The sequence below is a fragment of the Neolamprologus multifasciatus genome, chromosome 7 (assembly GCF_963576455.1).
Source record: "Neolamprologus multifasciatus chromosome 7, fNeoMul1.2, whole genome shotgun sequence".
NCBI classification, from domain to species: domain Eukaryota; kingdom Metazoa; phylum Chordata; class Actinopteri; order Cichliformes; family Cichlidae; genus Neolamprologus; species Neolamprologus multifasciatus.
The window spans coordinates 67,010,617-67,037,672 of record NC_140445.1 but is presented as its reverse complement, the minus strand read 5'-3'; the positions used below and the strand labels follow the sequence as shown (position 1 = coordinate 67,037,672).

The window sequence follows — 27,056 nt, the reverse complement described above, 5'->3', positions numbered from 1 at the left end:
ATGTTTTGCACATCAACACTTACCAGACCCTCACAAACACCTGCTGAAATAATAATGACACAGGACTGTTTAAGAAAGGCCATCAAATCAAAGTTTTATATTTATACTCCGAGAAACCACAAAGAACTGGAAGACTACTGAACACGTGTGCACAGGGATATGGCCTATACTGGATAATGATGTTAAATATGGAGCTGCCAGGCAGGAGCAGACGAGCACAGAGTCATGGATGTAGTGAAGGAGACTATTCAGAGGGTTGGTGTGACAGGAAGGAGGTAGGAAGATGGTAGATGATGTGCTGTGGCGATCCCTAAAAGTAACAGCCAGAAGCAGGAGTAGTAGTACTAGCAGTAGTACTAGCAGCGGTACTAGCAGTACTACTAGCAGCGGTACTAGCAGCGGTACTAGCAGCGGTACTAGCAGCGGTACTAGCAGCGGTACTAGCAGCGGTACTAGCAGCGGTGCTAGCAGTAGTACTAGCAGCAGTACTAGCAGCAGTACTAGCAGCAGTACTAGCAGCGGTACTAGCAGTAGTACTAGCAGCAGTACTAGCAGCGGTACTAGCAGTAGTACTAGCAGCGGTACTAGCAGTAGTACTAGCAGCGGTACTAGCAGCGGTACTAGCAGTAGTACTAGCAGCAGTACTAGCAGCGGTACTAGCAGCGGTACTAGCAGCGGTACTAGCAGCAGCAGTAGTAATATTTAGGGTTTTATGCGAATGTAACAACTCGATCGTTGTCTTTGCTAAAGCATATAGTTAGGGCTGGACCAGGTGACCCTGACTCCTCCCTTAGTTATGCTGCAGCAGACGTAGGCTGCCGGGGATTCCCATGATGCACTGGGTGTTTCTTCTTCACTCACTATGTGTTAACAGACCTCTCTGCATTGAATCATATCTGTTATTAATCTCTGTCTCTCTTCCACAGCATGTCTTTTATCCTGTCTTCCTTCTCTCACCCCAACCGGTCGCAGCAGATGGCCCCGCCCCTCCCTGAGCCTGGTTCTGCTGGAGGTTTCTTCCTGTTAAAAGGGAGTTTTTCCTTCCCACTGTCACCAAAGTGCTGCTCATAGGGGGTCATATGATTGTTGGGTTTTCTTTGTAGGGTCTACCTCACAATAACAGGCGACTTTATTTATAAATAAATACATGTGTATAAATAGAATTGAACAAATAGAAACAGACTTGTTTTGTGCATGCATTTCTTTTCCTCTGAATGTATGAATGAAGTACAGCGCAGACTTTACACTGGTACTTTGTTATTTCGTTTCCTATCCAGCTACCTCGGTTCATCACTTTATCAGACATGCACAGTGCTCGATGCTTGGGAGCAGCTTAACCTCACAGCACGGTAGCTAACTTAGCCTTTAACCCAACTAACTGATGTCAACTCCCCTCCGCTCCTCCCATCAGTGACCTTTCAGCTCAACTTGTAGTGTAGACATGACAGGTGGAGATGTCACCTCCTCAATAACAGCTTGCTCAGTTTCTCCTGCTGATCTTCCTCCTCCAGTCCCTCCCACCTCCTGCCCTGCAGCTGTAAGGTCAGTGCACATGATCACCTGCCCTATGCTTTTCCTTAACTTCCATTAGTCTGCAGTACTAAGGCACAGCTACAAACTGTTTGACACTGTAGCTGACCTTCTGAAGTCCTTGCATTTTCATCGCCAGTTTGAGGTTTAATTGTAGGAAGTTAGCTCAAACCTCTACAATGTTACACCCTCGAGCTTCTCGAGATAATAAGAATGGCAATGATGATTGTTTTTCTACACAGGAAGCAAAAGAAAAATATTTAAGGCTCTGACACACTGAGGTTTCCATCCTGGGCTTCCTTCACCAACAAATCCCAGCCAGTCGGTTGGTTGGTGAATGTTTGGTTCATCCAATCTGAAAGAAGGGCTAAAAGGACTTTCCACTCGTTGTTTTACCTTTTTTACTGAAGAAAGACTCGTCTTTTTTCTTGGTTGTTTTCAGACATTACTACTACAGAGATAGCACAAAGATATGATGGAGCAAAAAAGGAGCTCCTAGCAAACTACGTGTGCCAAGATTCTGCCTATCCATCACATTCACACTGATTTAAACACCAGTTAGATTAGGGGATGGCGTGCTCCATCAAGTCCTCCATCAGCAGCAGCGTCCATGTTCTAAGGACCCTGCTGACCATCAGGTCACCAGTTCTGATAGATGGTGGCGTTCGTGCAGACTGGTTACAGAACTGCTGTTCTCGTTATTGACCAACCTTTATCACTAAGATATGCCCAAAGCTGCTAGCAGATATTTACAGGAAACTGATGCCACAAGAGCACAGCTCAAACAGTCTCTGCAGTCGGTTATGTATAAGCACATGTGTGATTTACCTGGTGTGTAAGTGAGGAACTTGTAGGCCATGTGAGCCAGCGGTAGGATGGGGATCATGCAGTTATCGCCATTGGTTTCGATGAAGTCATGGCGAGTGATGGCAGTCGGATCGATGTGGTGCTCCCTGAATGGTCGAAGAAATGCCTGCAAAGAAAAGAAATGAATAAAACTATTGTCAGTCTGAGCTGTGACGAGTTTCTGCTCGTACAACAACTGGCTTAAGAGGGACTTTATTTAAACGATCATTATCTTATTTTTATATGAAATGAAAAATACTGAAGTGGTGGCCTTTCCTAATCAAAGTAATCCACACAAACTAGACTCTACTCACTGTTCCTGCAGCTGCACATCCCGATCCTGACTGAGAAGTGCGGATATCAGTGAATCTACAGGCCATCCACTTCAGTTTAGGGCTGCCACGATTAGTCGACTAGTCACGATTACGTCGACTATTAAAATCGTCGACGACTGATTTAATAGTCGACGCGTCGTTTGAAGCTTTGTAAGATCACAAAAGACGCAGGAATAAGTAGTAGGATTTAAGAGTGTAATGACGGACTGAAACAGAAGATGGCAGCACTGCATGTACAAGGATGCCAGCTGCCGTTAAACCCCGAAGAAGAAGAAGAAGCTGTCCCAGAATTCATAGCGCAGCCCAGCTCAGTTTCCAACAATGGCGGCAGCTAGTTAGTTTTAATGTTACTCTTATTATTCTTTCTGGGTCACAAAATAAACGTTTAACATGTTTTCAGGCGAGAATGTAGCTGTGTAAACCTCAAATATCTGCTCAGTTTATCAAGACACCACATATTTTCAAAAGCGCTCCGACGTTTTCAGAGACGTCTGTTAGCCACTAGCTCGATAGCTAGCCGGGGGCTAGGCTAACTAGAGCCGTGAGAACACCGGACTCCCGGCAAATTTTGCTACTCAGGTTAAACATATATAAGTCACTTAGATAACTTAAAAATGTTATTGTTTGGCTTTTTTAGTATTTTATTTGTTCCTGAGTAAATCGGTTTGGCTGAGATTAAAGTTATAGTTTTTACACAGCTGAATAAACGTCAAGCAGACAGCTGATTATCAGAAGTGTGAGATGCTTGAGAATTTACTCCGGTGTTCTGTTATATTTTAGATAGCAAGGAGTTTATTAAACTTCACCGAAACAATCTGCAAATTTCATTAAAATTTAATAAACTATCATCTTGTCTTTATTTTTAGTTAGCACAGACCTTAAACACTTAAAGCTGTAAGCTAATGATAGTTATATAAGAGCAGATGCTGCTGGTGCAATAAGCTGTAGTTTTACGTCCAATGGATGATGATCTGATTAGTCGACTAATCGCAAAATTAATCGGCGACTAGTCGACTATCAGAATAATCGTTTGTGGCAGCCCTACTTCAGTTAAATGTTGTTCTGTATGCACTTTGTAACTAGCAACAGCTAGCAGGAGAACTAGCGTAGCATGGAGGAAGATGAAGGTGAGAAACAGCAGCTCGGAGTTACCAACTGCCGTTTTTATATGTTTGCAAAGCTGTGCAGACGGCGGTGAGCGAGCCAGCATCACCTAAACACTTTGGCTTCTTTTGTTTGCTCGTTTTCATGTCAGTGAGACAAGTAGTCCATTTGTTTATGGCCAATGACATTTTTATGCAGTTTTGTTGCAGCGGAGGTTAAATCAAGATTTGGTTCGACTGCACACTTTTATCTTAAATCCAAAGGTTTAATTTTATTCATGAACCACTTTGAGAGGCTCAGATGTTGAGATAACAGCGTAATAATAACACAAGTATGACATCAGGACACAAATGAATGAAACAGGGTAAACAGTCAAACTAGTCTGTGCTAAATAAAGGTGCTACAGTCACATGCACATACAGGCTGAAAGTCATCGTTGGGCTCCTCTAATGAATTTAAATTCACTTTAAACCGCAACACAAAACAATGTTTATCCTCTTTACGCCAATGCAGATCAAACACACACACACACACACACACTTAGTGGTGCCGAGCACCCTGTGCAACCCCAAAGCTCATATCCAGCATCCTAATAAACCACAGAACAGCAGTCGACTTGTGCAAACACACTCATACACATAAATGACCCACGGACACCCCACCAATTCAAAAATGTGTGCTTTAGAACACACAGACACACACACGCCCAGCAGCACTGTGCAGAGGCAGACACCTGTCTGTGAGAGCATGGGGGTCTCAAATGAAAGACTGAATCTGAATCTCAGAAGCACAAAAGAGGAAGAAACACACCCACATGCACACAGAGGATAAAGGTAATTTATTTCTCTGTGTGGAAAAAGCAAAAAGAGGAAGGTTTGCATGTGTTTGTGCACAGTGCGCATTTATCCGAGTGCGTGTTTGTGTGCAGCCGTGGAAACATCAGCGTGAAAACTCATTATTGTCGGGTTAGTCGCTCGAAACAATCGCACACGCCTATCAGCGCACATCGTCGGTAGGTGCCACTGCAAACGCTGAAACTATCTGTTGATATCCTCACAATTACGTGCCCAGCTCCCTTCTCTACCGCTGCTTCCCCCTCCTCCCCTCTTCCATCGTCCCCCTCCTCTCACCGCAGCCCTCAGCTAGATGAAAGGCCGGCTAAGCCGCAGAGGTCGTGCCGAGAGGGGCGGCACGGGCGCTCCCAGTTAACGGCGGGCCACCGGTCGCTGCGTGTCCTCTAATCCCACACCGTTTAACGGCCTGCCTTGCACGACATCCGTTAATCACCAGCTCACATCGCCCATCGCCCCAGCAACCGCCGCTGTCCCACTGCTTGGACGGACACGCCCTTCCACCCCCTTCTTTTTTTGTCCTTCCAACCTCGTCTGCTGTATTTTTTATTAGTTTCTCTTTTTTGGGCCTAACCTTACCATCCTTTAATATCGCACTCTTTTTTCCTCCTTCTGTCCTTTAAATAAGAACCAACTTACATCATTCAATTAACTCTCTTTCAATGTTCCAATCAGCCTCACTGGAGAGTTGCCTTGAAAGAAATTTAACGACACAAGGACAGAAGTAACAATGCTTTAAAATACGACTGCACAAGTGAAACAGACGGGAGAAAGGATCTTAAAACATATATCCCAAAACTGTAAGCACATCTGGCAAATTTCCGTGTGAATCGAGCATCATTGGGAACTAATGAGCGTGACTTTGTCCTCAAAGTGGTGTCATTAGAGGACTGCTAAATCCTTGTTGAGTCAATTAAAGCTCAACGACACGATGACGACAAAAAGCCTCCTAAAGGACATGTGGAAACGCTACAGGGAAATTGTCGAGCACTTCTTAAACTAGTGTTGCAGTTTTAGCACTGCTGAGTAGAGAAAAGGCTTCTGTAGACTCACAGAAAGAACAAATTGGTGTTACACAATTTCTCCTGGAGAGCAACAACCTCGCAGTGTACTTTGTGCAATAATTCTCGCCCTATTTTGTCTGAACAACAACATATTCCAACTGTGATGTGGACAGAAGCATGCATCTTAATGCGCTCTCTGAATGTGTTCATACACAAGTTTGTACTCCACATTTTCTTTTAAGCCAAATGCTGATATGATGCATGTACTCCAGAGTACAGTGGCAGGTTACGTCTCCATGAGGACAGCGACTGACTCCACTCGCTTCCTTAACTGACGACTGTTGTTACTTTGTAGCTAAACACACGAAGCCCCATGTTTCACTAATGATACACAGACTAATTCTAGCATCCAACAGCAGTGCTTGTTACTAGGGATGCACCGATACCGATACTGGTATCGGGTATCGGGGCCGATACTGTAAAATGTGTGTGTACTCATACTCGTAAAAGTTAACCGATACCATGAACCGATACCAACTTATTTCATTAATCAGAGGGTGGATTGTCATTTCTGTTGTAGTTTTTTAGATTGGCCACTAGGGGGGCAATTATTATTTTCTTTATTATTTATAGGGATGCACCGATACCGATACTGGTATCGGGTATCGGGGCCGATACTGTAAAATGTGTGTGTACTCATACTCGTAAAAGTTAACCGATACCATGAACCGATACTAACTTATTTCATTAGTCAGAGGGTGGCTTGTCATTTCTGTTGTAGTTTTTTAGATTGGCCACTAGGGGGACATCCCGCGCTAAACAGGCACAGGGTTAGGCGAGTGAGACTGGCAGCTCCAGATAAAAAAGAGAAACTGGAGGCTGCTGTAGCTAGGCTAAACAAAATGTCAGCAGTGTGGAACAGCCAACTTTAACTCAGGTTTTGGAAAAGCGATAAAAAATGTCAAGAGAAAATCCACGGGCAGTTAAAATAACAGAGGCTCTGACTCATTTTATCGCTCTGGATGACCAGCCAATGCCGATCGTGGAAAACATAGGATTGAACCGTCTTCTCAGCAAACTCGAGCTGCGATATGAAATTGGGCACTCTGCAATAATTTAAAAGTTTATTTTATTCTCAAACCTAATTTGTATTTATTTTATTCCAAACAGAAGTGTTTATTTATTATTCTGAAAGCTCGAGACAGTGCCAATAGTTCAGTGATATTTTGTTAAATTACAATGTGGAGACTCCGCAATAATTTAACAGAAGTGCTTATTTTTCACTTGAAATTTTTTTGTGGTCATTTTTATTAAGATTTTATTTTTTATCGGCAGAGAATAAAATAAAACCTGTCTTTCAATTCATTGCATTTGTGTGTGTGTGTGTGTGTGGTAGAAGTATCGGTTTTTGTACTCAGTATCGGCAAGTACTCAGATCCAAGTATCGGTATCGTATCGGTTTGAAAAAATTGGTATCGTTGCATCCCTACTTGTTACTGTAACTGCCATAAAAACCTTGATTTGAATAAAGTCTTTAATCAAACCTGTTTTAAAGAAAAACGTCTTCTTCAGCTGCTCCCACCCACAGACGTTTACTTTACTGGGTCTAAAAATCTAAAGCTGCAAATAAAAGCGTGTGTGTGCAGATGAGTGATAACTCTGTGTAAATCAGGCAGCTCCCACACTTTCAACATCAGCACAAGAGCAGCAGTGATACAAAAACACGACCCACAGTCTGAAATATAAGGTGTGACATGACATGTGTAGGATGAATTCGATGACCTGCAGTGAGAGCAGGTCTGAGACGGCGGTACATAAAGTACAGACAACACATGTTTACACAGGTCATCACAGGTAGAGGCGACAGGAAGCTGGACATACATCAGCAAAAACAGAATAAAGTAACAGAAGGCACAAATAAAGGACAGCGCCAACTTCTAACGCTCTAACACGGCCGCCATTAGCCTCAGGTGTTCTGAATCACGCTCGTGTTTGATATTCAAACTAACCGGGAGCACTGTGAGGCTTTATTCTCAGCCTCACAATGCAGCAGAGGTGGACGCTTTATTTCCAGCAGACTATTGTCAGCCCTCTGTTCTCCGTAAAGGTCCGTTCTTCTCTGCCAGTTAAAGTCTTTATTAGAGGTCTCCTACAGTGTCCAACACACCATGCAAATCTGTGACTGCCGCTGTGCCTTTGGTCCCAGTAACTACCCCAAACCTCAATAAATGCCACATTAGAAATAAACATCACACCAAATAATACCTTCTGCAAACACAACAAGTAACACAGGGATCCTAAAATTACTGTTCAGCATCATCTGATAGTACAGTGCACATATTCAATAAATATTATTAAGGTAGCATCTAAAAATAGAGACATACATTACAGCCCAAATTACACGAACCATTAGAAAGTCAAGACTGTCGGTGCTGCAGCTAATCAGATTACACTGAAGTACTGGAGTAATCTCAAACTGAAATCCAGCAGTCTGCTGAGCAGAGACATATTTGATTTACACACAACAACAATGCTAATGAATCAAGTCATGTTTTTTTCCTGGTGTGTTTGTGCAATAACTACAGTCATTTATACATGGTTTCATTTTACACCTTACATTTGAATGATTACTGCATGTACTGCATGTACTGCATGTAACTACATAACAACATCTGTACCTGTTCGTGGTTTTAAGGTTGGAGCCAAACATCTGTATTTATCTTTAAATACATAATCACCTTGTACATATAAACAATATAAGCAGACACGGGATTATTTAAAATTAATTTAAAACAAATATTCGTTCCTTCGCGTGCACTGATGGACGACGGTGCTCTACACGTCCAGCCTGTTACACTCACGAGCTGGTAGCTAACCATGCAACAATAAGGAGCTGCAACACAACAGTCTACAAATGCAGCACTGCAGTGATGAGGTGTGACAGCCTGCACGTGTCATCATGTTTAACACAAAGCTCAGAAAGACAACGAGGAAACAATGACATGCATGCATCACGCTGTATACGTGTTTATATAATGTTGTTTAAATCACATTAGAATCTCTAAGTTGTTATAATATCAGTGAAGTACAGCAAATACTGTCTTGTAGAGGTGGGAATCACCATACATCCCACGATACGATATTATTGCAATTTTTTTTAAATATTTTGCGATATTCAGATTCTGTACATAAAGGTAAACTTTATCAATATTCATTTTCTCTAATATCAAAGTCTCACACTCAGTCTTTCTCTCATTTCAGTTTGATTGTTGACAAACTGAACGGTTTGTATTACAGTCTAGTCCAACTTAACTGAATCAACCATCTGGTACAATTATAGCTATTCTGAACTATGCAGTTTATGAAAACTATGCAGCCCCTTCAGCAACTGAAGAATTTGAAAGTAAATTAAAACAAAATATAATTTTACATTAAATAAAAAAGTTTTAAACGTAATTAAAATAAAACATGTCTTAAATTAAAATAAGTAAACTGTCATGTTTATTAAACACATTTGGACAGTGAAGGAATGTCAGGATTCTTGCTCAGAAAAAGGATCAACATGCTCTGAAGTCAGAGCACAAAAACCTTTTTGTAACAAAGTATCGATTTCTGCTGTCCCTGTATCCATACATTATTAGCAAACAAAATATCACCATGCTACACAGTATCCATTTTCCCCCACCCCTACTGTCTTGTACTACAAAAATACTACAAATTGCATTACAGGTATTAAGGCGATTCTGGTGTTTGTGTCATATTTAACTATGATAATAAGTATTTGTAAATAAAACAAATGTTTCCATGTGTTTGCAGTTTTGCAGTCAAGTAACAAATGGTGTGAACTGCAATCAAATTATTATTAATGATGCAGTGATAACATGTGGGACAGTGTGATTGATACCTACGGTTCTTACAGGGATGCTTCAGGTTTAAAAACATCAGCTTCCAGTTTTATTTATATATGAATAATTCATAAATACAAGGAACAGTAGATGAAACGCTCCCACACTTCCACTCACTAAATTCACACGCCATTAATCAAAGTTCACATGAACCAATCTGCATGCTGCACCGGATCATACTGATTTTAATTGGATGAAATGAGGATAACCTTTACTCTAATTGGCTGAGAGGAGTGTGTGGATTACTGTAACACAGCCACATAAATATGTGCATACTGTATGTGCGCTGAACGGTCGTCAATGTTCAAGGTGAGACTGTTCACATGTGACCCCGTGTGACCCCGTGTGTGAGTGCAGTGGACATTACTGCCTACAGGGAAATCCCTTTGTGTTACACTGACATTTAGCTTCAGGTCACTATGGAAGTGCAAAGCTGTGGGGACGAGGGGTGACTGCTACCACGGCGATGCAGTCCCAGGAAAGCGAAGACACCAACTTTTAACAAAACCTCCAACTGTAAAAACCAAAAACCAAAGAAACCCGTCCCGTCTGGCTCGCTGGGATTATTCAGGAAAACTGTACCAAAGCAAGAACGATGCAAAAATAATGGATCTGAGGATGGACGTGTTTTTAAAAAAGGCTTTTTTGAGCTGAGCCTGGTTCTGCTGGAGGTTTCTTCCTGTTAAAAGGGAGTTTTTCCTTCCCACTGTCGCCAGAGTGCTGCTCATAGGGGGTCATATGATTGTTGGGTTTTTCTCTGTATCTATGAAGCGCCTTGAGGCGACTTTTGTTGTGATTTGGCGCTATATAAATAAAATTGAATTGAATTGAATTGAATTAAAATACTATCATTTATAAAGGTGCTCTTCTGCACTCGTTTCAAATACCAGGCACTTTCTGACAAACAAATAAAATAAATGAAAATGACATCAGCCGCCTCGTCAGTGCCGCTCTCATGACACAGACGCTCCAGTTCAGTCAGCAGGACATGAACCCATTCTCCACCTGCTGCAGGTATCAGCTGCAGTGGCCTTCAGGCTCAGAGTGCATTTAAAGTGCAGGAAAAGCACTGCAGTCACCCAGCTGCAGTCAGGGCGCTGATACAGGTATTTTTGACAGTAGGCCCAAATAACCTGACACTGGGCCATTTGACCTTTGTGTTCTGAAAGGTCACTACTAGTAATACTACTACTGCTGCTACTAGAATATTTTGGTGTTTGGGAAATATGATAAACATTAATCTTCCATCTGTGTTTAAAGTGTGGAGCTCAAAATAAGAGAGGACGAGATTTAACAATCAAGCTTGGAAAAAAGTAAACGGTTGGCTGTAAGATGAACAGTTTGACTTTGTTCTTCTATGTTGAGGGAAAAAAGAATGATGTTTGCATGAACACTCAGAAGCAATCGAGTGAACCCTGTGATTTGCTAAACTTACCTTGACTGAAGAAACTTAAGAAGCCAAAGTTGGTGACAAAGCAGCTGCTGCAGTGATTGCTTGGGCTGCGAGCAGACTCTTGTGTTCAACTACGAGGGGTTTAAAAGGGTCTCAGACGTTTGGGGAGTTGGTTGTAAATGTCTGCACACAAACCAAATCAATGACCAGGAGCTTTCCAGTGCAACCAGTCTCTCTGACCAGCCTGTAGGCTGCAGAAATGGAGCTTTACCAATTGATTTCACAGAGACAGCCAGCAACAACTAGTCAGAGATTACACACTTTCCTGGTGACCAGTGGTTACCAGCTGGTCAGCGACCCGCCTGTCTGACAGAGGCAAAGCAGAACCGACACTAGTGAGACTACTGACAGTGAGACACCTGATTTAGAGTTCGGTTGGCAGGAAAATGAACTTGATTTGATGTGAAATTATTCAAAGTTGTTTGATACAGCCCGCCTGCCTCTGTGTGTGTGTGTGTGTCTGTGTGTCTGTGTGTGTACCTTCCCAATAACAGGGATGTCCACCGATCCCCAGGTATCTGCTCCCCAGTGCACGATCCCCGATGCAAAATCTGCCGTCACTATGCCGAGGACTGTTGCATGAATGCAGGCGTGGACAGAGAATTACAAAAACTTGATTAGAGGTGTACATGAACTCATGAAAATTGATTATTAGCATTTACAGACAACATCGCAGCCATCACAGTTTAGTGACTTCGTGTGAGTGTCAGCTTACCGATGCCGAGGACGATCTTGTAGATGTGAACAGTGGAGAAGTGCAGGAGGAGGAACGAGAAGTTGATGATGAAAAGAAAGAGGCACAGAATCACACACACCCACTCCTGGAGCCGTTTACCTGAGGACGACACAGAAACACCTGACACTGCTGGGCTGACAGGAAAATACAGACAGACAGTGGGTGTCCGTATTAATGAAGGGGGAGGGGGGGTGTCCGCTGGGAGAACACGTCGCTTTTTACCGAGGGTCAAAGGACCCGTCGCCCACAATGACCGCGCCTGTGTGCCCAGGCTGTTAATATGTAATCAGATGAAGACAAGTGTACTCCAGGCTGCGGGGTCATGACCTCTCATATGTGAAACACTGACACGGACGCAGCACCGAGCAGCACACACACAAGGGCCTTCAGGTGGGAGGTAGACCTCTGCGGGAACAAACTCATAGGTCAGCAGTATCAACTAAAGAGGAAGAACAGGGACTAACTAAAAGTACTCTATTGCAATTCAGCAATATTAGAAGGGAGAAAGCCTCCAGCCTACAGCACTGAAGATCAGAGATAATATATTATTGAAAAGGAGCGGGCAGCATAGAGCACGTGACGTGAGCAAGAAGCGTCTCCCACAAACTTGCGGTCTTCTGAATGGCACCTTGCTTCCTTCTAGGGCTGCCACAAACGATTATTTTAATAGTCGACTAATCAGATCATCATCCATTGGATGTAAAACTACAGCTTATCGCACCAGCAGCATCTGCTCTTATATAACTATCATTAGCTTACAGCTTTAAGTGTTTAAGGTATGTGCTAACTAAAAATAAAGACAAGATGATAGTTTATTAAATTTTAATGACGTTTGCAGATTGTTTCGGTGAAGTTTAATAAACTCCTTGCTATCTAAAATATAACAGGACACCGGAGGATATTCTCGAGCATCTCACACTTCTGATAATCAGCTGTCTGCTTGATGTTTATTCAGCTGTGCAAAAACTAACTTTAATCTCAGCCAAACCGATTTACTCAGGAACAAATAAAATACTAAAAAAGCCAAACAATAACATTTTTAAGTTATCTAAGTGACTTATATATCATGTTTAACCTGAGTAGCAAAATTTGCCGGGAGTCTGGTGTTCTCACGGCTCTAGTTAGCCTAGCCCGCGGCTAGCTATCGAGCTAGTGGCTAACAGACGTCTCCGAAAACGTCGGAGCGCTTTTGAAAATATGTGGTGCCTTGATAAACTGAGCAGATATTTGAGGTTTACACAGCTACATTCTCGCCTGAAAATATGTTAAACGTTTATTTTGTGACCCAGAAAGAATAATAAGAGTAATATTAAAACTAACTAGCTGCCGCCATTGTTGGAAACTGAGCTGGGCCGCGCTATGAATTCTGGGACACAGCTTCTTCTTCTTCGGGGTTTAACGGCAGCTGGCATCCTTGTACATGCAGTGCTGCCATCTTCTGTTTCAGTCCGTTATTACACTCTTAAATCCTACTACTTATTCCTGCGTCTTTTGGGATCTTACAAAGCTTCAAACGACGCGTCGACTATTAAATCAGTCGTCGACGATTTTGATAGTCGACGTAATCGTGACTAGTCGACTAATCCTGCCAGCCCTACTTCCTTCTTCGCGGTCCTTGCTCGCGTGACATCATTCACTAAATAAAGCCACAAATATAAACCACCGCTGTAATGTTTTTAACTCACTTTCTTCTTCTTTTACAGCCACGCCCCCCACGCCGTTCTCCTAATCCTTCTGTCATTGCCAATCTAATGTGCCTTTAAAACTTTAATGTGTCCAGATCCTAACGTATCACACAGCATTAGGAGCCTATAAGATATTCATGACAGTTTTTTCTAATAAAGCACACAGGCCTGTAGACCTGAGTATGAATATGCTATCAGCCTCTCATATGGACTGAAGCGGTCACCCGAGATTTAGAATATGTGATTATGGATATTTCACGAATCGTCAAACGTGACCCTTCACCTTCTAAAAATAGACGCCATCAAAGTTGTAAAGAAGCAGATGGTAGAAACTTCTAAATGACTTTGACTTTGCTGGTTGTTGAAAATTGTTTTGAAAAACTTTCAGCTGTGAACGAGTCGTTTGGTGCACTGATAACCACATACTCGGCTTGATTCAAACAATCATCTTTAACAGGAAGTCTGTACAGATTATATTTAATGTACTGCTGAAAAACAAAAGTCAAAGGAAAACATTTTAACCAGAGTTCAGCATCAAATCAGTTAAACTTCTAGGATGTTGGTGGGGAACCTCCAAAGAGGTTTTACAGTGACGTCACTTTTACTCCTCGTCATCTTCTCTGACTGCTCTCACAGGAGTCAGGGTCACTGCTGGTATCATGATACCTGGACCCTCCAAAGGCTGCAAATGTTGTCCAACTGCTCCAAGATGGCTCAGTCATACATGCTGCTGGCAGAAGGTTTGCTGTATCTCTCGGCACTGTCTCGAGAGCATGGAGGAAATTCCAGGGGAAAGGCAGTTACTGTAGAGCATCCATCAGTAGAGTGGGCATCTGCTCCTCTGTCCAAGGAGCAACAGCAGGAGGAACTGCCAGAGCCCGACAGAAGGACTTCTAGCAGGTGTGAATGTCTCTGACCAACCAATCAGAAAGAAGACTTCATGAGCCCAAAATCCTCTAGTGAGCCCTGTGTTCACTGTGCAGCACCATGGAGCCTGGCTGCCGTAATACCAGAACAGGCAGGTCCGCAGTTCCTGATAACGCCAACTGGCCCCGGTGTTCGCCTGACCCAAACCCAGTAGATCCCCTCTGGGAATGATGCTTCGATGTCAGATCCATGGTCTCATCAGGAGCATGGCCCAATATCGACACACAGAAGCACACGGGGCCATACGAACTACTGAGGACCATGTTGAGGTGCAACATTACGCTGCGTTACTTTACGTTGATTTGGGGGTTCCTTTGAATTCAGCCCTTTGTGCAGAAGGTTGATCGTTTTCCTGTAAGTGACGTCGCGTGCTCCAGTTTCTAACACCGTCCATATCAGCACAGAGATCAGCAGGACCCTCTGACATCTGATGTGAATTCAAAGTGTTCCTTTAATTGTTTCTTAGTAGTGGATAATATAAACATATAATTAAATCTTCATAACCATGATGGCTCATGCCAAGTATCGGCTGGTGTCACCAGCTCCAGCGCTGCTTCCCCAGCACATCACAGCAGAGTACATCGTAGTTTCCACAACTCAGTGACAGAAAACCTGTCAACATTTTGCAGAACTCACTGAAGGATCACAGCTTCCTCAAAAATCAGAGCTTGTTCGTTCCTTTTTGGTCTCCCAGTTCTCGAAGGGCACATCCAAGCATTGGGCCCAGACACGACATCACCTTCCTGTCTGAGGACAGACATAGGTCGTGTCGCCATCCTCTTCCTTCTGGAGTTGATCGCCAACTTTCTGGTCTTATTCACACATGCCATATACTGTTCACGTATGATATGGCGGTATTCATTTTCTTATGGTGTTAGGCAATGATAAGAAAATAAAATATCGCGATAGAATATGGGTAAAACACGCATGTGCAGTGCCTTTGTTTTCATACGCACATGGCCGAAAAAGCATGGCGGAAATGGAGAATGGGAAGGGGGAAACCGGATCGTTGAGTGAAACGGATTAACCAGAATTGGTTTGTAAAAATGCTGCCACTTCAGTGGTGTGACACTGGTTTAGCTTTCGCCCGTCAGATACACAACAAAGCAAATTTTTTGTCAAACATGCAAGCGGCCGTCGTTATTGCCGTATTTGGCGGACTAAGGTGCTCGTAAATCTGCGAGTAATCTGGGTCCTAAACTCCGTCCTTTCATGTCCCAAAGTCAACACACACTGCAGCATCACTGAGAGTTAAAAACCGTCTAAATTCTTTCATCTTTAATAAAATGATCAGCATTGCTGCTTTACCAGGTGTAACAATTAAGTTTAACACCCGGATTTATTATAATAAACCAGGATTTATTACATTTAACAGAGTTAGAAGTTAACAGGAAGTTAGCAGGAAGTTAGCTCGCTAGTTTCGCTAGTTACCTAAACATGATATAGCATGTTCTGACTGAGAGATTTCTGAATGAATTCAAACGTACAGCTCTGTTATCACTTCCAACATAAATGAAGACAGAAAACTAAACAGCAGTGACGTTTGTAGGGTTACTGAAGTTTGGCTAGCTGCTATATAATGATGTGCTACGTGATCGCTAGCGACACAGCTATGTTAGCATAGCATAAACACAGTGAAGCTGGAGGATGAACGCTAACTTTTTTCCACTCGATAAAAGTTAACGTGAAGGTTCCTGATGGTTAGGGACAAATGCAATCGCATGGCAGGATGCTGTAAACGGACCAAACTTCAGTCAGGAGAACAACTGAGATAATCCATCCACAATACGAGGTTAGTTATTAATATACTGCAACAACATGGGAACAGAGCAGCTGTGATAGAATTCAACATTAATGAATCAATATTCAATAATATTGAAGTGGAGGAAGCAAGAAGAATGAGTTGAATAAAGTTTGATTTATCTGACTGCTCTGTTTCGCTTAATGTGTCTTATAATCTCGTGCACCTTATGGTCCGAAAAATACGTATTTGACTTTTTTATTTGGCAAACTGCAGTTTCATGGTGCAAAGCAGCTCTTTTTAACTTCAGTGGATATTATACATGGTTATGCTCAGGATATGTCAGCACATTTCTACTGGAAATGCCTTTTGGTTAAACTTTCAGTGAGGAATTTGCATTTGCACTGTTAATTTTTATATAGCTTTAATGCACAAAAAACAGCTGCTTGTTTAAGTGAAAATAAATGGATGTTTTTTTGCGCTAGTAAAGTTGTGGAGTTGTATTTTGTATTTTGTCTCGCATCAGTTATATCGTCAGTTATATCATTATCGCAAATTTTCAAATACATATTGTGAAAAATATTTTGGGCCATATTGCGCAGCTCTACTTCACACTCAGATGATTCCTCACAGACAGCACTCACACACTAGTGCCCATCACTAACACTAATCACTGCAGAGCATTTCTAAAGGTGGCCTGACCCAGGGTGGTGCTAAAAACGTAAGGTGTACCAGGTGAACCTGTCCTGCTCATCACAAGAACAGATGCAGATACATGAATTTCATTCACAGGAAAACAGGACGATAGCTAAAGGCCTGATTTCTTCACATTTATGTTATGCAACACGATTTTTTGGCAAGATATCCGAGACCTGCAGCTCTCAGCAGGTCATCAAAGCAAAACAAAGATCTACCAGCAGATGCAGTCTGAGACGGAGGAGTGGAGTCGGTTCATCTGCAGGAGGTTTAATACCCAGTATTAAACATGATATGAACTTTCACAGAACCATTGAAACCACTGAAATATAAGAAGAGAATAAGTGATGAAGAGAGTAGAAAATGTTTCGCGCAGAGATCCTGGTGAAACATTTTTAAGTTTTTAAGCTCCAACTTTGCAGCACAAAAACTCCAAATGTTCGTCTGTGTCTGTGGAAATGCTGAGAAAAGCACCTCTGCTAAGAGGCATCACGTGTGAGCAGCAGGCCGTGGACACATTGATGGTACGAAGTAGACTACGATACTGCGAACATGTGACGCAGGTCCAGTAGGGGTGGGGAAAAATGGATACTGTGTAGCATGGTGATATTTTGTTTGCTAATAATGTATCGATACAGGGACAGCAGAAATCGATACTTTGTTACAAAAAGGTTTTTGTGCTCTGACTTCAGAGCATGTTGATCCTTTTTCTGAGCAAGAATCCTGACATTCCTTCACTGTCCAAATGTGTTTAATAAACATGACAGTTTACTTATTTTAATTTAAGACATGTTTTATTTTAATTAAGTTTAAAACTTTTTTATTTAATGTAAAATTATATTTTGTTTTAATTTACTTTCAAATTCTTCAGTTGCTGAAGGGGCTGCATAGTTTTCATAAACTGCATAGTTCAGAATAGCTATAATTGTACCAGATGGTTGATTCAGTTAAGTTGGACTAGACTGTAATACAAACCGTTCAGTTTGTCAACAATCAAACTGAAATGAGAGAAAGACTGAGTGTGAGACTTTGATATTAGAGAAAATGATGATTGATAAAGTTTACCTTTATGTACAGAATCTGAATATCGCAAAATATTTTTAAAAATTGCAATAATATCGTATCGTGGGATGTATGGTGATTCCCACCTCTAAGGTCCAGTGTGTTTACATCATATGCACACAGTCCATACGAAGGTTAAGTGGACCACACTTAGCTCTGTTGTCTCCAAGCTTCATCTGACACCATTTTACAAACTCTACCCCAAAGGCGCGCACACACACACACACACACGCACACACACACGCGCACACACACACACACACACACACACACCTCAAGGGATCACTACACCAAAATTCACTCTCTCCATCTCTCTGTCTGCATGCACAAAGACACACTAACAGACGTACCATGACGCTCAAACTGATGGATTTCCTAACACATTTTCACATCTCTTTCTATCACACACACAATCATCTGACACACGCACACATCCAGACACTCCATCTCCTTCACACACACACAGTGCAGGGCCGTGGAGCAGTGGGGCGGCTGTCAGGTGATGTGCGTCAGTCCTTGGATCCTCCAGCTCCCTGGTGAGGGGAAGGAAACTAGGACAGGCCTCCACAGAGCGCGTGCACACACACACACACACACACACACACACATATAAGCCCTCGTCCCTCAGGCCATGGCATTGCTGGATATCGCACACAGCTACAGACACACACACAAACAGGCTTTACGAGCATGTATGGACATATGTTAGCGTGTTTGAACACTCACACACCCTCAGCAAACACAAACCTCTCTCTCCATAAGAACACACATACTTGACCTGCCTTTACTGGGCACAACAACACCCAAATTAAAGGCACGTAAACACACACACACACACACACACACACAGGGCCAGAGCGGTGCACTCATTAATATCATTCTGACAACAACTGGCTCCCTGGCAACCTCTCTGCCATCGCTCACCCAGCAGCACCCCCTGCCTGCAAGCGTGCATGTGGGTGTGCACGGGGATTTAACCTGGGCGGAGCTGGGGGAGGGGAACGAGGGGTGCTAATAGGCTGAAATTAATCAACGCCGGCTGATTCGCTGTCTAGGGAATGAGTGGCGGGCAGCAGGCAGGAAGGCAGCACATTGTGAATACTAATGTCCTAACACATAGGAAAGATGCCTTTACCTGAGCCTCTTTGTCAGGTAAACACACAGTGAGTCTGTAAAGCGTGTGGAGTCATTTATACCCGTTTATACAGTAACAGCTGCAGTACGAGGCAGCAAGATGAAGACTCCGACAATCTGTAAGAAAGAAGAAGAAGAATAGCAGGTCACGTGTTCGGCACGCTAAGCCGGCTAAACCTCAAAGCACATCTGTTCCTCCCTCTCCCACAACAAACTGGAGCAAGAACAGATCCAGGTGTTCACATGTTCACATCTTTCTTTTTGTGTGAAAACTTCAAATAGGATGTTTGGATGTGAGGTCGCCGTGTTTCCTTGTGATCAGATGACAAACAGGAGCCCAGGCAAATTAGTGGCTCGATGTCAACCACTAATTTGCTTTTCTGCATTAGTCCAACGGTGACACAGGGTGTACGGTGGTTCCTAAGAAGAGTCTCGCTGTCTTAGAAAGCTGCTGGCCATCGCAGCGGGTAATTAGGCCACAGAAGACTGACAATTTTGCTGGCTTTTGGCTCGATGGGAGTTATCAGATCATATCCATTATCAGAAAACCAAATGAGACCCTATCCCCTCATGACCTGCACGGGCAAATGATGGAGGACAGGGAGGCGAGAGGGAGATAAATGTAGGACAGTTCCTGATGTCGGTGTGGGAGTACACTTTATCGAAGGATTCTGGTTTTTAACTGTGTTACACTTAAAATATAGAAAACATGCACATTAGTGCAGAAATGTGTAACCATCTACAGGCCTGAATGAAGGAAGATGCGTGACCCTGCACTGAAGAGCAAGGACGCTGCCATGTATTAACAAATGCCTTTCATCTCTCGTTGTTTAATAGAAAGGTACAACGGGAAGCAGACAGGCAGGACTCTGCTTTAAGTCAGCCATTGTTTCTTAACCCTTTAAGACCTACCATGGAACCAAGTCCGCCAGAGCTTATATTATATTTTTACATGCTGTGGAGCCATTTTTGGGAGCATTTCAAGTTGCTATACATCAATACAACCATTACAGCCCAGATTTTAATAAAATGTCTGCATTAAGTGCATAGTAATTACATAAATTGCAAAGAAGTGCAATAAACTACAAAAAAAATGAAAATCGTTTTTGTTTTTTTAACATATATTTCTAGTTAGAGAAATTTAAGAGGCTTATCCCTCAAAACTGTAAATACAAAAAAGTTGCACAAAATAGTTTCCCACCACAGGAAATTTATTTTGAGTGTCTTCATAGTTTTATTTTTGAAATACACCAATTTTTATACACTGCAGGAAAAACGAAAATAAATATTATAATGCAAATTTGCAAAAAAGCAGCATATGCATCAAAATAAACTATTTCCAGCAGTGCAATATGAGTCCTAAGCATCCCAGAAACCACACAGAAAGTCATAAAGTCAAACATAACTTTTAAAAACACCAGTATAGGCTCATGAGGCCCTGATGGTAAAAAACTACATTTCTGCGAAAATTACGTCACTTCCGGTTTCGGGCAGGTCATGGCGGACATGCGATAGTTCGCTCTGACGTCTAATCCAACGTAGGAAGTGTTACGAACAGCTGATCGGATCGGCAAAGCGTGTTTCTGGAATATTATGTTTTTGTTGCTGCAAGTGCTTTTTATGCAGTTTTTGCAAAGTTATATGTGGAAGGAAACTGTGACCGAGGACAAGCTGATGGCATAAGATGTAAGTACAACTCCTCCGGTTTCATATGCAAAAAAAATTATTGTGCTAGCTCACGTGGTTGCAGAGCTACAGGGATTTAAAAATAGTTACGCAAAACAGAGCGTGCAGCTCTGACCAGCTTTAAAGGGTTAAGTGTATATAAAAGGGAGCTTAATTACATCCCTGTACAAGTGCACAGAAACCAGCGGGCGTGTACGGAGAGGGCTACAGGTGTTCATTAAGCGACTCAGGTATATTTAATGAACATCTCAAACTTTATGCTGCTCATGTGTGTTTTTGCTACAGGCTGGAAATGTTAATTAGGCCTCGTTTAAAAACAAACCTAATGTGTCTGAACTCTGGAGGTGGAACGCTCTCGCTGAAAGACGTGACAACAGAAAACATTCAGATTCAACACACGAACCTCACGTTCAGAGAAGCATCACTGTCGGTGTGTGAAGGAGCCGGGACCCTGTGCTGTGCGTTTGTATTCGTTTATAACGCGTCATTATGTTTCCACGTTCCCATGTTAAAGAAAAAAAGCTCTTTCTGATACAGTTACGACCAATCAAGTGAGCGCGCACAGCGAGGGACCGAACCGAAGGCAGGAACACAAAACACACAACAACGAGCGAGGCAGCCTCACTCGCGCTGAATAACCACCCACAGGGCGGTGACAAAAAGGAGCTCGCACTTTCCCCGCGTCAGCCCGACAGCGGCTCAAAGACCGCCGGCGTACCTCGACCACGCCTTCACCCGCCGCCTCGCTCTGAGACGGAGCCCATTTACAAACACTTTACGCTCTGATGTGGAGGCTGCCAACACATTAGGCACCCAATCACGGGGTGATGACATACTGTACGGGCGAGCGACACACACACTCTGCTGCTCTTGTCTCTCTCTCTCCGTCCCCTGGTTGGTTCTCAGAAGACCGTCTCCTAACGGGACTCGGGGAGAGAGACGTGGGTGGGAAAAGTGGGTCACATGCTCAGAGAGAACGAGAATGAAGGGGGGAGACGGAGGGAGAGAGACAGTAACATGGCTGGGTGAGCGAGGTAGAGTCACAAAGAAGGGGAGAGAGAGAGAGAAGGGGAGGTCGAATTCCCTCGTTCAGACGAGTGGATCCGTCACAGGCCTCCTTCCTTTCATCTGATCTCAGCGGACGGCAGAACCTGGGACACACACACACACACACACACACACACACACACACACACACAGTAACAGCACACAACACAGGGAGCCAAGCAAACGCACACATTCACCCACACACACTCATCGGTACACACAAAACCAACATCAATGCAAAGTACACATCCACAGATGAAGAAACACACAAAGACAATATGTCTCACAGACACACACAGACACACACACACACACACAGACAAACTTAATAAATCCATTACCCTGTAGATTCAACAGCAACAAAGAGGAACGCAGCAAATGAGATTCAGTAATGGCATACCGACACAATGCTGCGTGCACACACACAGACACACACACAGACAAACAGATGCATATATGCGGCACAATAACACACACATATTTAACCCACATGAGAGTGTAAGTAGGCCCGGCTCCAGCAGAGAAAAGGATGGACAGATCCCATCAAGTGTGTGTGTGTCTGTGTGTGTGCGCCATCCCCTCATCTCCTGGGTTTTCCTCTACCACCATATTCATCCGTAGCCCTCATAAGAATAATTACACACACACACTCGCACACACACGCACACACAGCATTCCCAGCTCCTCTCACACGTTGGTCAAGGTCAACAGCAAAATCCTGCCTAGAAGGCTCGCCTAAAGCCACAGATGCACTGTGTTTGTGCAGAGTGTGTGTGTTTGTGCAGAGTGTGTGTGTGTTTGTGCAGAGTGTGTGTGCGTCTGAATGTGTACTCACATCATTTATGTGAATGAGTAGTGTGCGCTAGCTTTGTCTGCAAGCCAAAAGTTAGATTTGGCTTCAAAATGTACGAATAAAATGTAAACGTAGGAGGACCTGAATCAGGAGGAATATTCCTGATGATGATATTGTTCCCACATATTTGCACAAATATTTATTTATTTATTTATTTAGGACAGTGCATGTTAATGAACATAAATGTAAAAAAAAAAATTACATGAATGTAAACATGCCAGATTATAGCCAAGGGCTAATTTCCATCTGTTGTCCTTAAGCATAAAAAAATAGACATAAAAATTCATCATTCATTCATAATAAAAACTCCATCACCAAACTTACACATACACACCCTTCTGTTCCCAAATAAAACATTAAAACTATACAACATCACACACTTGATTTGTCCATAACCAGTTTTTAACCTTTGCCTTAAACAAATTGAGTGTAGATCAGAATATTGATAAATTCTTACTATTCAGATCTACTCGTGAAACGAAGCTAAACAGAGAATTCATGGTAATACCACAACATCTTAAATGACTCTGCTGATGCTGGCACTGTAGCTTCTCCCTTCTGATTGGCTAAAACACGTGCACGCACTCTGATGCGAGTGAAACAGGTGGTATAAAAAGTACAAAGAGAAGGTAAACAAGGCAACGAACAGCAACAAAAAGGTGAATATCTTCTCACGATGCAAAAATAACTCCTGTTTGGAACGAAGGTGGCGTGTGAGGACTTTTAAAAGGACATTAACTGCAATGAAGACGGCCAGCCTGCAGGTCTGCAGCTTCAGGCAAAAGCAGAGCAGGTATACAGCTCTGTGGAGAAGCTTCAGGTAAAAGCAGGAAGTAGAGCGCTCACACGTCTCTGGGTGAGAGAGAGAGAGAGAGAGCTAAACGAAGTCACTCGCCATCAAAAGTCTGAATCGCAGAAGTATTCTCAATGTTTGAGCCCAGCTGACTGAAGAGGAGGAAACTCAGGAGTTCTGATGGACAGACTTCACTGACGCTGTGAGGTATTATCTGCTCTCCAGTATGTCAACCAGTGCTGTGCTCTCATTGGTGGTCGCTTCAGTCCCTTTGTCTCAAAGGTCAGTTCAGTTTTACTTCTTTAGCACAACAGCAGTTACCTGCAGGTGCTTTAGACTGCAGGTTAAAAACTGTACACACAGAGAAAACCCAACAATCCAACAACAACCCTTTGAGCAAGCAACAGTGGGAAGGAAAAACTCCCTTTTAACAGGAAGAACCGGGCTCAGGGAGGGGCGGGGCCATCTGCAGATCTCCAGGCCAGACGCTTGTCGTCCTTCAGTGGGGCTTACTGCGACTGCAACTTCACTTCAAGTAAAACACAGAGGGCTGTCGACTCCTGAAGCACCGCGAAGAACAGATTTAACATGTTCGGTTCGTTTGAATCAGGTTCATTTCTATAAATCACACCAACAGCTGCTGCAGGAAGTACTGCACGGTGTCATACATCGCCACGTTACCACGCAGGTTTGTGGGAATAATGAGCCAAACGTTCAAAGTTATCTGATGTTTGATTCAGATGCAGGAGCCCGGAGTGACCTCACTCCTGAGCTGTTCCCGCAGTGAAGCTGTCAACTTTGGGAAAAATGGGAATTGTTTCGCTCCTTAGCAAAGAAGAACCATTCATGCATCAGCAGCCACAACACGCAGGCAGCACAGTTATGATAAACCTGCTCTGTGTGTGTGTGTGTGAGTGTGTGAGTGTGTGTGTGTGTGTGTGTGTGTCACAAATAGACAGCAGCAGACCCATGTTAGTTTCACTACGGTTCACTGTCGCTGTTAGATCGTTAGCGATGCAGCAGTGAACCTTCGACTCTCTACGTTGGAAGTCCGACTTGATGGAGAATTCCAGGTGAAAATTCCAACTTCAGATGAGCCAAATGGTTATATTATATTAAACAGTGAGGAAAATCAGAATCGTGTTTATTGGCCATGTATGTGCACAGACACATACGAGGACTTTGATTCCAGTAGATGGTGACTCTCACGTACAGCCATGTATATCTCAACAATGTAAGCAACACAATTCTCCCACACACACACACACACACACACGTGTGGATATATGCAGCTGCGCATGCATACACATGCATACAGCTGCATACACATGCTGTGTAAACCAACCATAAATAACCAATCAAACGATTGAATCTGATCTATTTCAAGTGGCTAAACTGTTGCTGAAGGTTGTGCTGATTAACAATCACAGAATTTTCCTTCAACTTTTTGGTTTTCCAACAATTTAAAAAGCTGCTGTGTCTTTATTCATAGCACAGCACTTTTATATTTTTATATGTATGTTTGTTGGAAATCGACTAGACCAAAGTGACCTTTACCCACCAAGTTCTACTCAGTTTATCCTTCAGCCCTCTTTGGTTCCACATATGAAGAGATTTCCTTCAGATTCACAGCAGCTTGACAGCGTACTGCCTCACCATTATTAAGGAAACAAACCAGTGTGGCACTAATGCAGTCAGACACAGAGACAGAGCATCATCCAGACACTTCTCAAAACCCAGAATCATCACTGTCGACCAGAAACGTGACCTCGAGTCAATCTGCTGAATATTCTCATATAACATCAGTAAAACTAAAATAAACAGACAAATAGTTTATTCTTCTTCTTAGGTGGAAATGTGATTGAATCCATTTTCAGATAAAGTGAGGGAGACGTGAAAAAATCTGCACCTGTGATCTAAACACACCTGAAGATATTTATATGCTGTATATTTACATTTTGCATATTTTAATTATTGTTTTGACACCTCGACCGGCAGCATTAATCAAACACACATATTACTTCTTTTAGTAAATTTCACCTGTGAGGAAAAAGAAAAATCATCTCTCCTCTTTATTAATAATCCAGGACAAAAAAAGCAGCGATTTAATGTTCTGATGGTGCTGACGCCGCGATAACCGTCCTCTGCAGCTCGCAGCAGACGCCGAGGTCACGATCACACACAGAGGTTAAAGCCGAGCACAGTCCGCGTGCTCCTCTGGGCTCGACACACGTGCTCCAAAGGTTTGTGACCCCTGACCTTTACAGCCCTGGGGTCAATAGTTCAGGGAGTCAGTGTGAGTGTGTGTGTGTGTGCGCGCTGCCACATATAAGAAGAGCGAGAACTCACAGAAGCTCATCTTTAAGACAACAATCAGTCCGATTTCACAGGTGAGAGTCGCTCATGTCACTCAGGTGAGTCGTTCTCCACGACGGGACTCTGAGTCGCCGGTGCTCCGTTCCTGGGATGACCACAACCGTGCATTTCCACAGCAGCCATAATTTTTCCTGCAATCATGAGCCTGGGCGTGCAGACACGGATGTTTCTTAACCTCCTAAGACCTGAACTCTTCCTCGACATGCATTTTTAATTTCTCTTTGATATTTGGGCTGATTGGGACCCGATGAATGTAAAAACAAAGAATCACCAGATTTTATTTTTTTCACACAATTTTTGTTCCTAAGAAAAATGAGAGCAACGTATGAGGATATTTGTTTTACATTTCGATGAAACAGAGACAGTATAACGTCCTCGTGAGTGAATATCAGGCCCTTGTAGAGCAAAATTTAGTATTTTGGTCTAAATAACCCAAAATGTGACGTCCACATATGTGGACGCAGGTCCAGGAGGTTAATTAAGACCAGTTTAATTTGTCCAAGTCAGCTAACATGTTTTGGTCTTGATATTTCACAATATCATGATTATAAGGAAAAGCTTTGGGCACATGAACTCATATATCAGAGCCTAATGTTCCTGTGAATGTACTGACATCATGCCAGTGTGATGATAACAGGAACACTAACACTGCCTACAGTACATCTGGTAATCAGAGTAAACAGCGATGGCCGACTGTGAACGTTCACATCAGACTCTGTGAGGACCGACTCGTTTCTGAACCTTTATTTCTGTGGGTCACCAAACGACGAGTTTAAATGTGCACCACAGAAAGAAATTCAGCCAAATGCATTGGCAAAAAAATAGATCCCATTAGCATAGCAACATGACTGACTACGGTCATTAACAATAACTAATCACAAATGATTTCTGACCGTCCTACATCATTGAAACAGATACAGCAACGCGTCTTTGTTGAAACACTCAGTGTGTGGCTGCCTCGTCATTGTTGTTTGTTAACATCCAGCCGCTCGCTGGGAAAGAAGAAGTGCATTTACTCATAATGCCTGTTCAGGTGCACAGCAGGCTTCAGCTAAAGTCCTTTTAGATCAATCTGCAACCCTCAACTGAAAATCCATCGTTCTACTCGCAGGAAGCTGCGACTCGTGAAAGCTTCAGTTACACATGTGTCAGGATTTTGTAGCTGCTCACACAGGTGGGACTTGTGATAAATAATTTAGTTATTAAGCATGTAAACATGGCTCTTTGTGTTTATTCTTTCACGGAGGTGGGTAGTAACAAGTTACTCAAGTAAATGTAACAGAGTAAATGTA

The 27,056-nt window shown here is 42.9% G+C and overlaps 1 protein-coding gene across 1 annotated transcript in view; it reads right to left on the bottom strand.

Annotated features, from left to right (window-relative positions):
* peds1a (plasmanylethanolamine desaturase 1a) overlaps positions 1 to 27,056 on the bottom strand; it is a 50,326-nt gene that overhangs the window by 10,955 nt on the left and 12,315 nt on the right. Inside the window, exons 2-4 of the mRNA XM_085164790.1 lie at positions 11,744 to 11,863; positions 11,509 to 11,600; positions 2,359 to 2,503 (exon numbers count right to left, since the gene is read on the bottom strand). Coding sequence (XP_085020916.1) covers positions 2,359 to 2,503; positions 11,509 to 11,600; positions 11,744 to 11,863 — 357 coding nt within the window. The remainder of the gene's footprint in view (positions 1 to 2,358; positions 2,504 to 11,508; positions 11,601 to 11,743; positions 11,864 to 27,056) is intronic.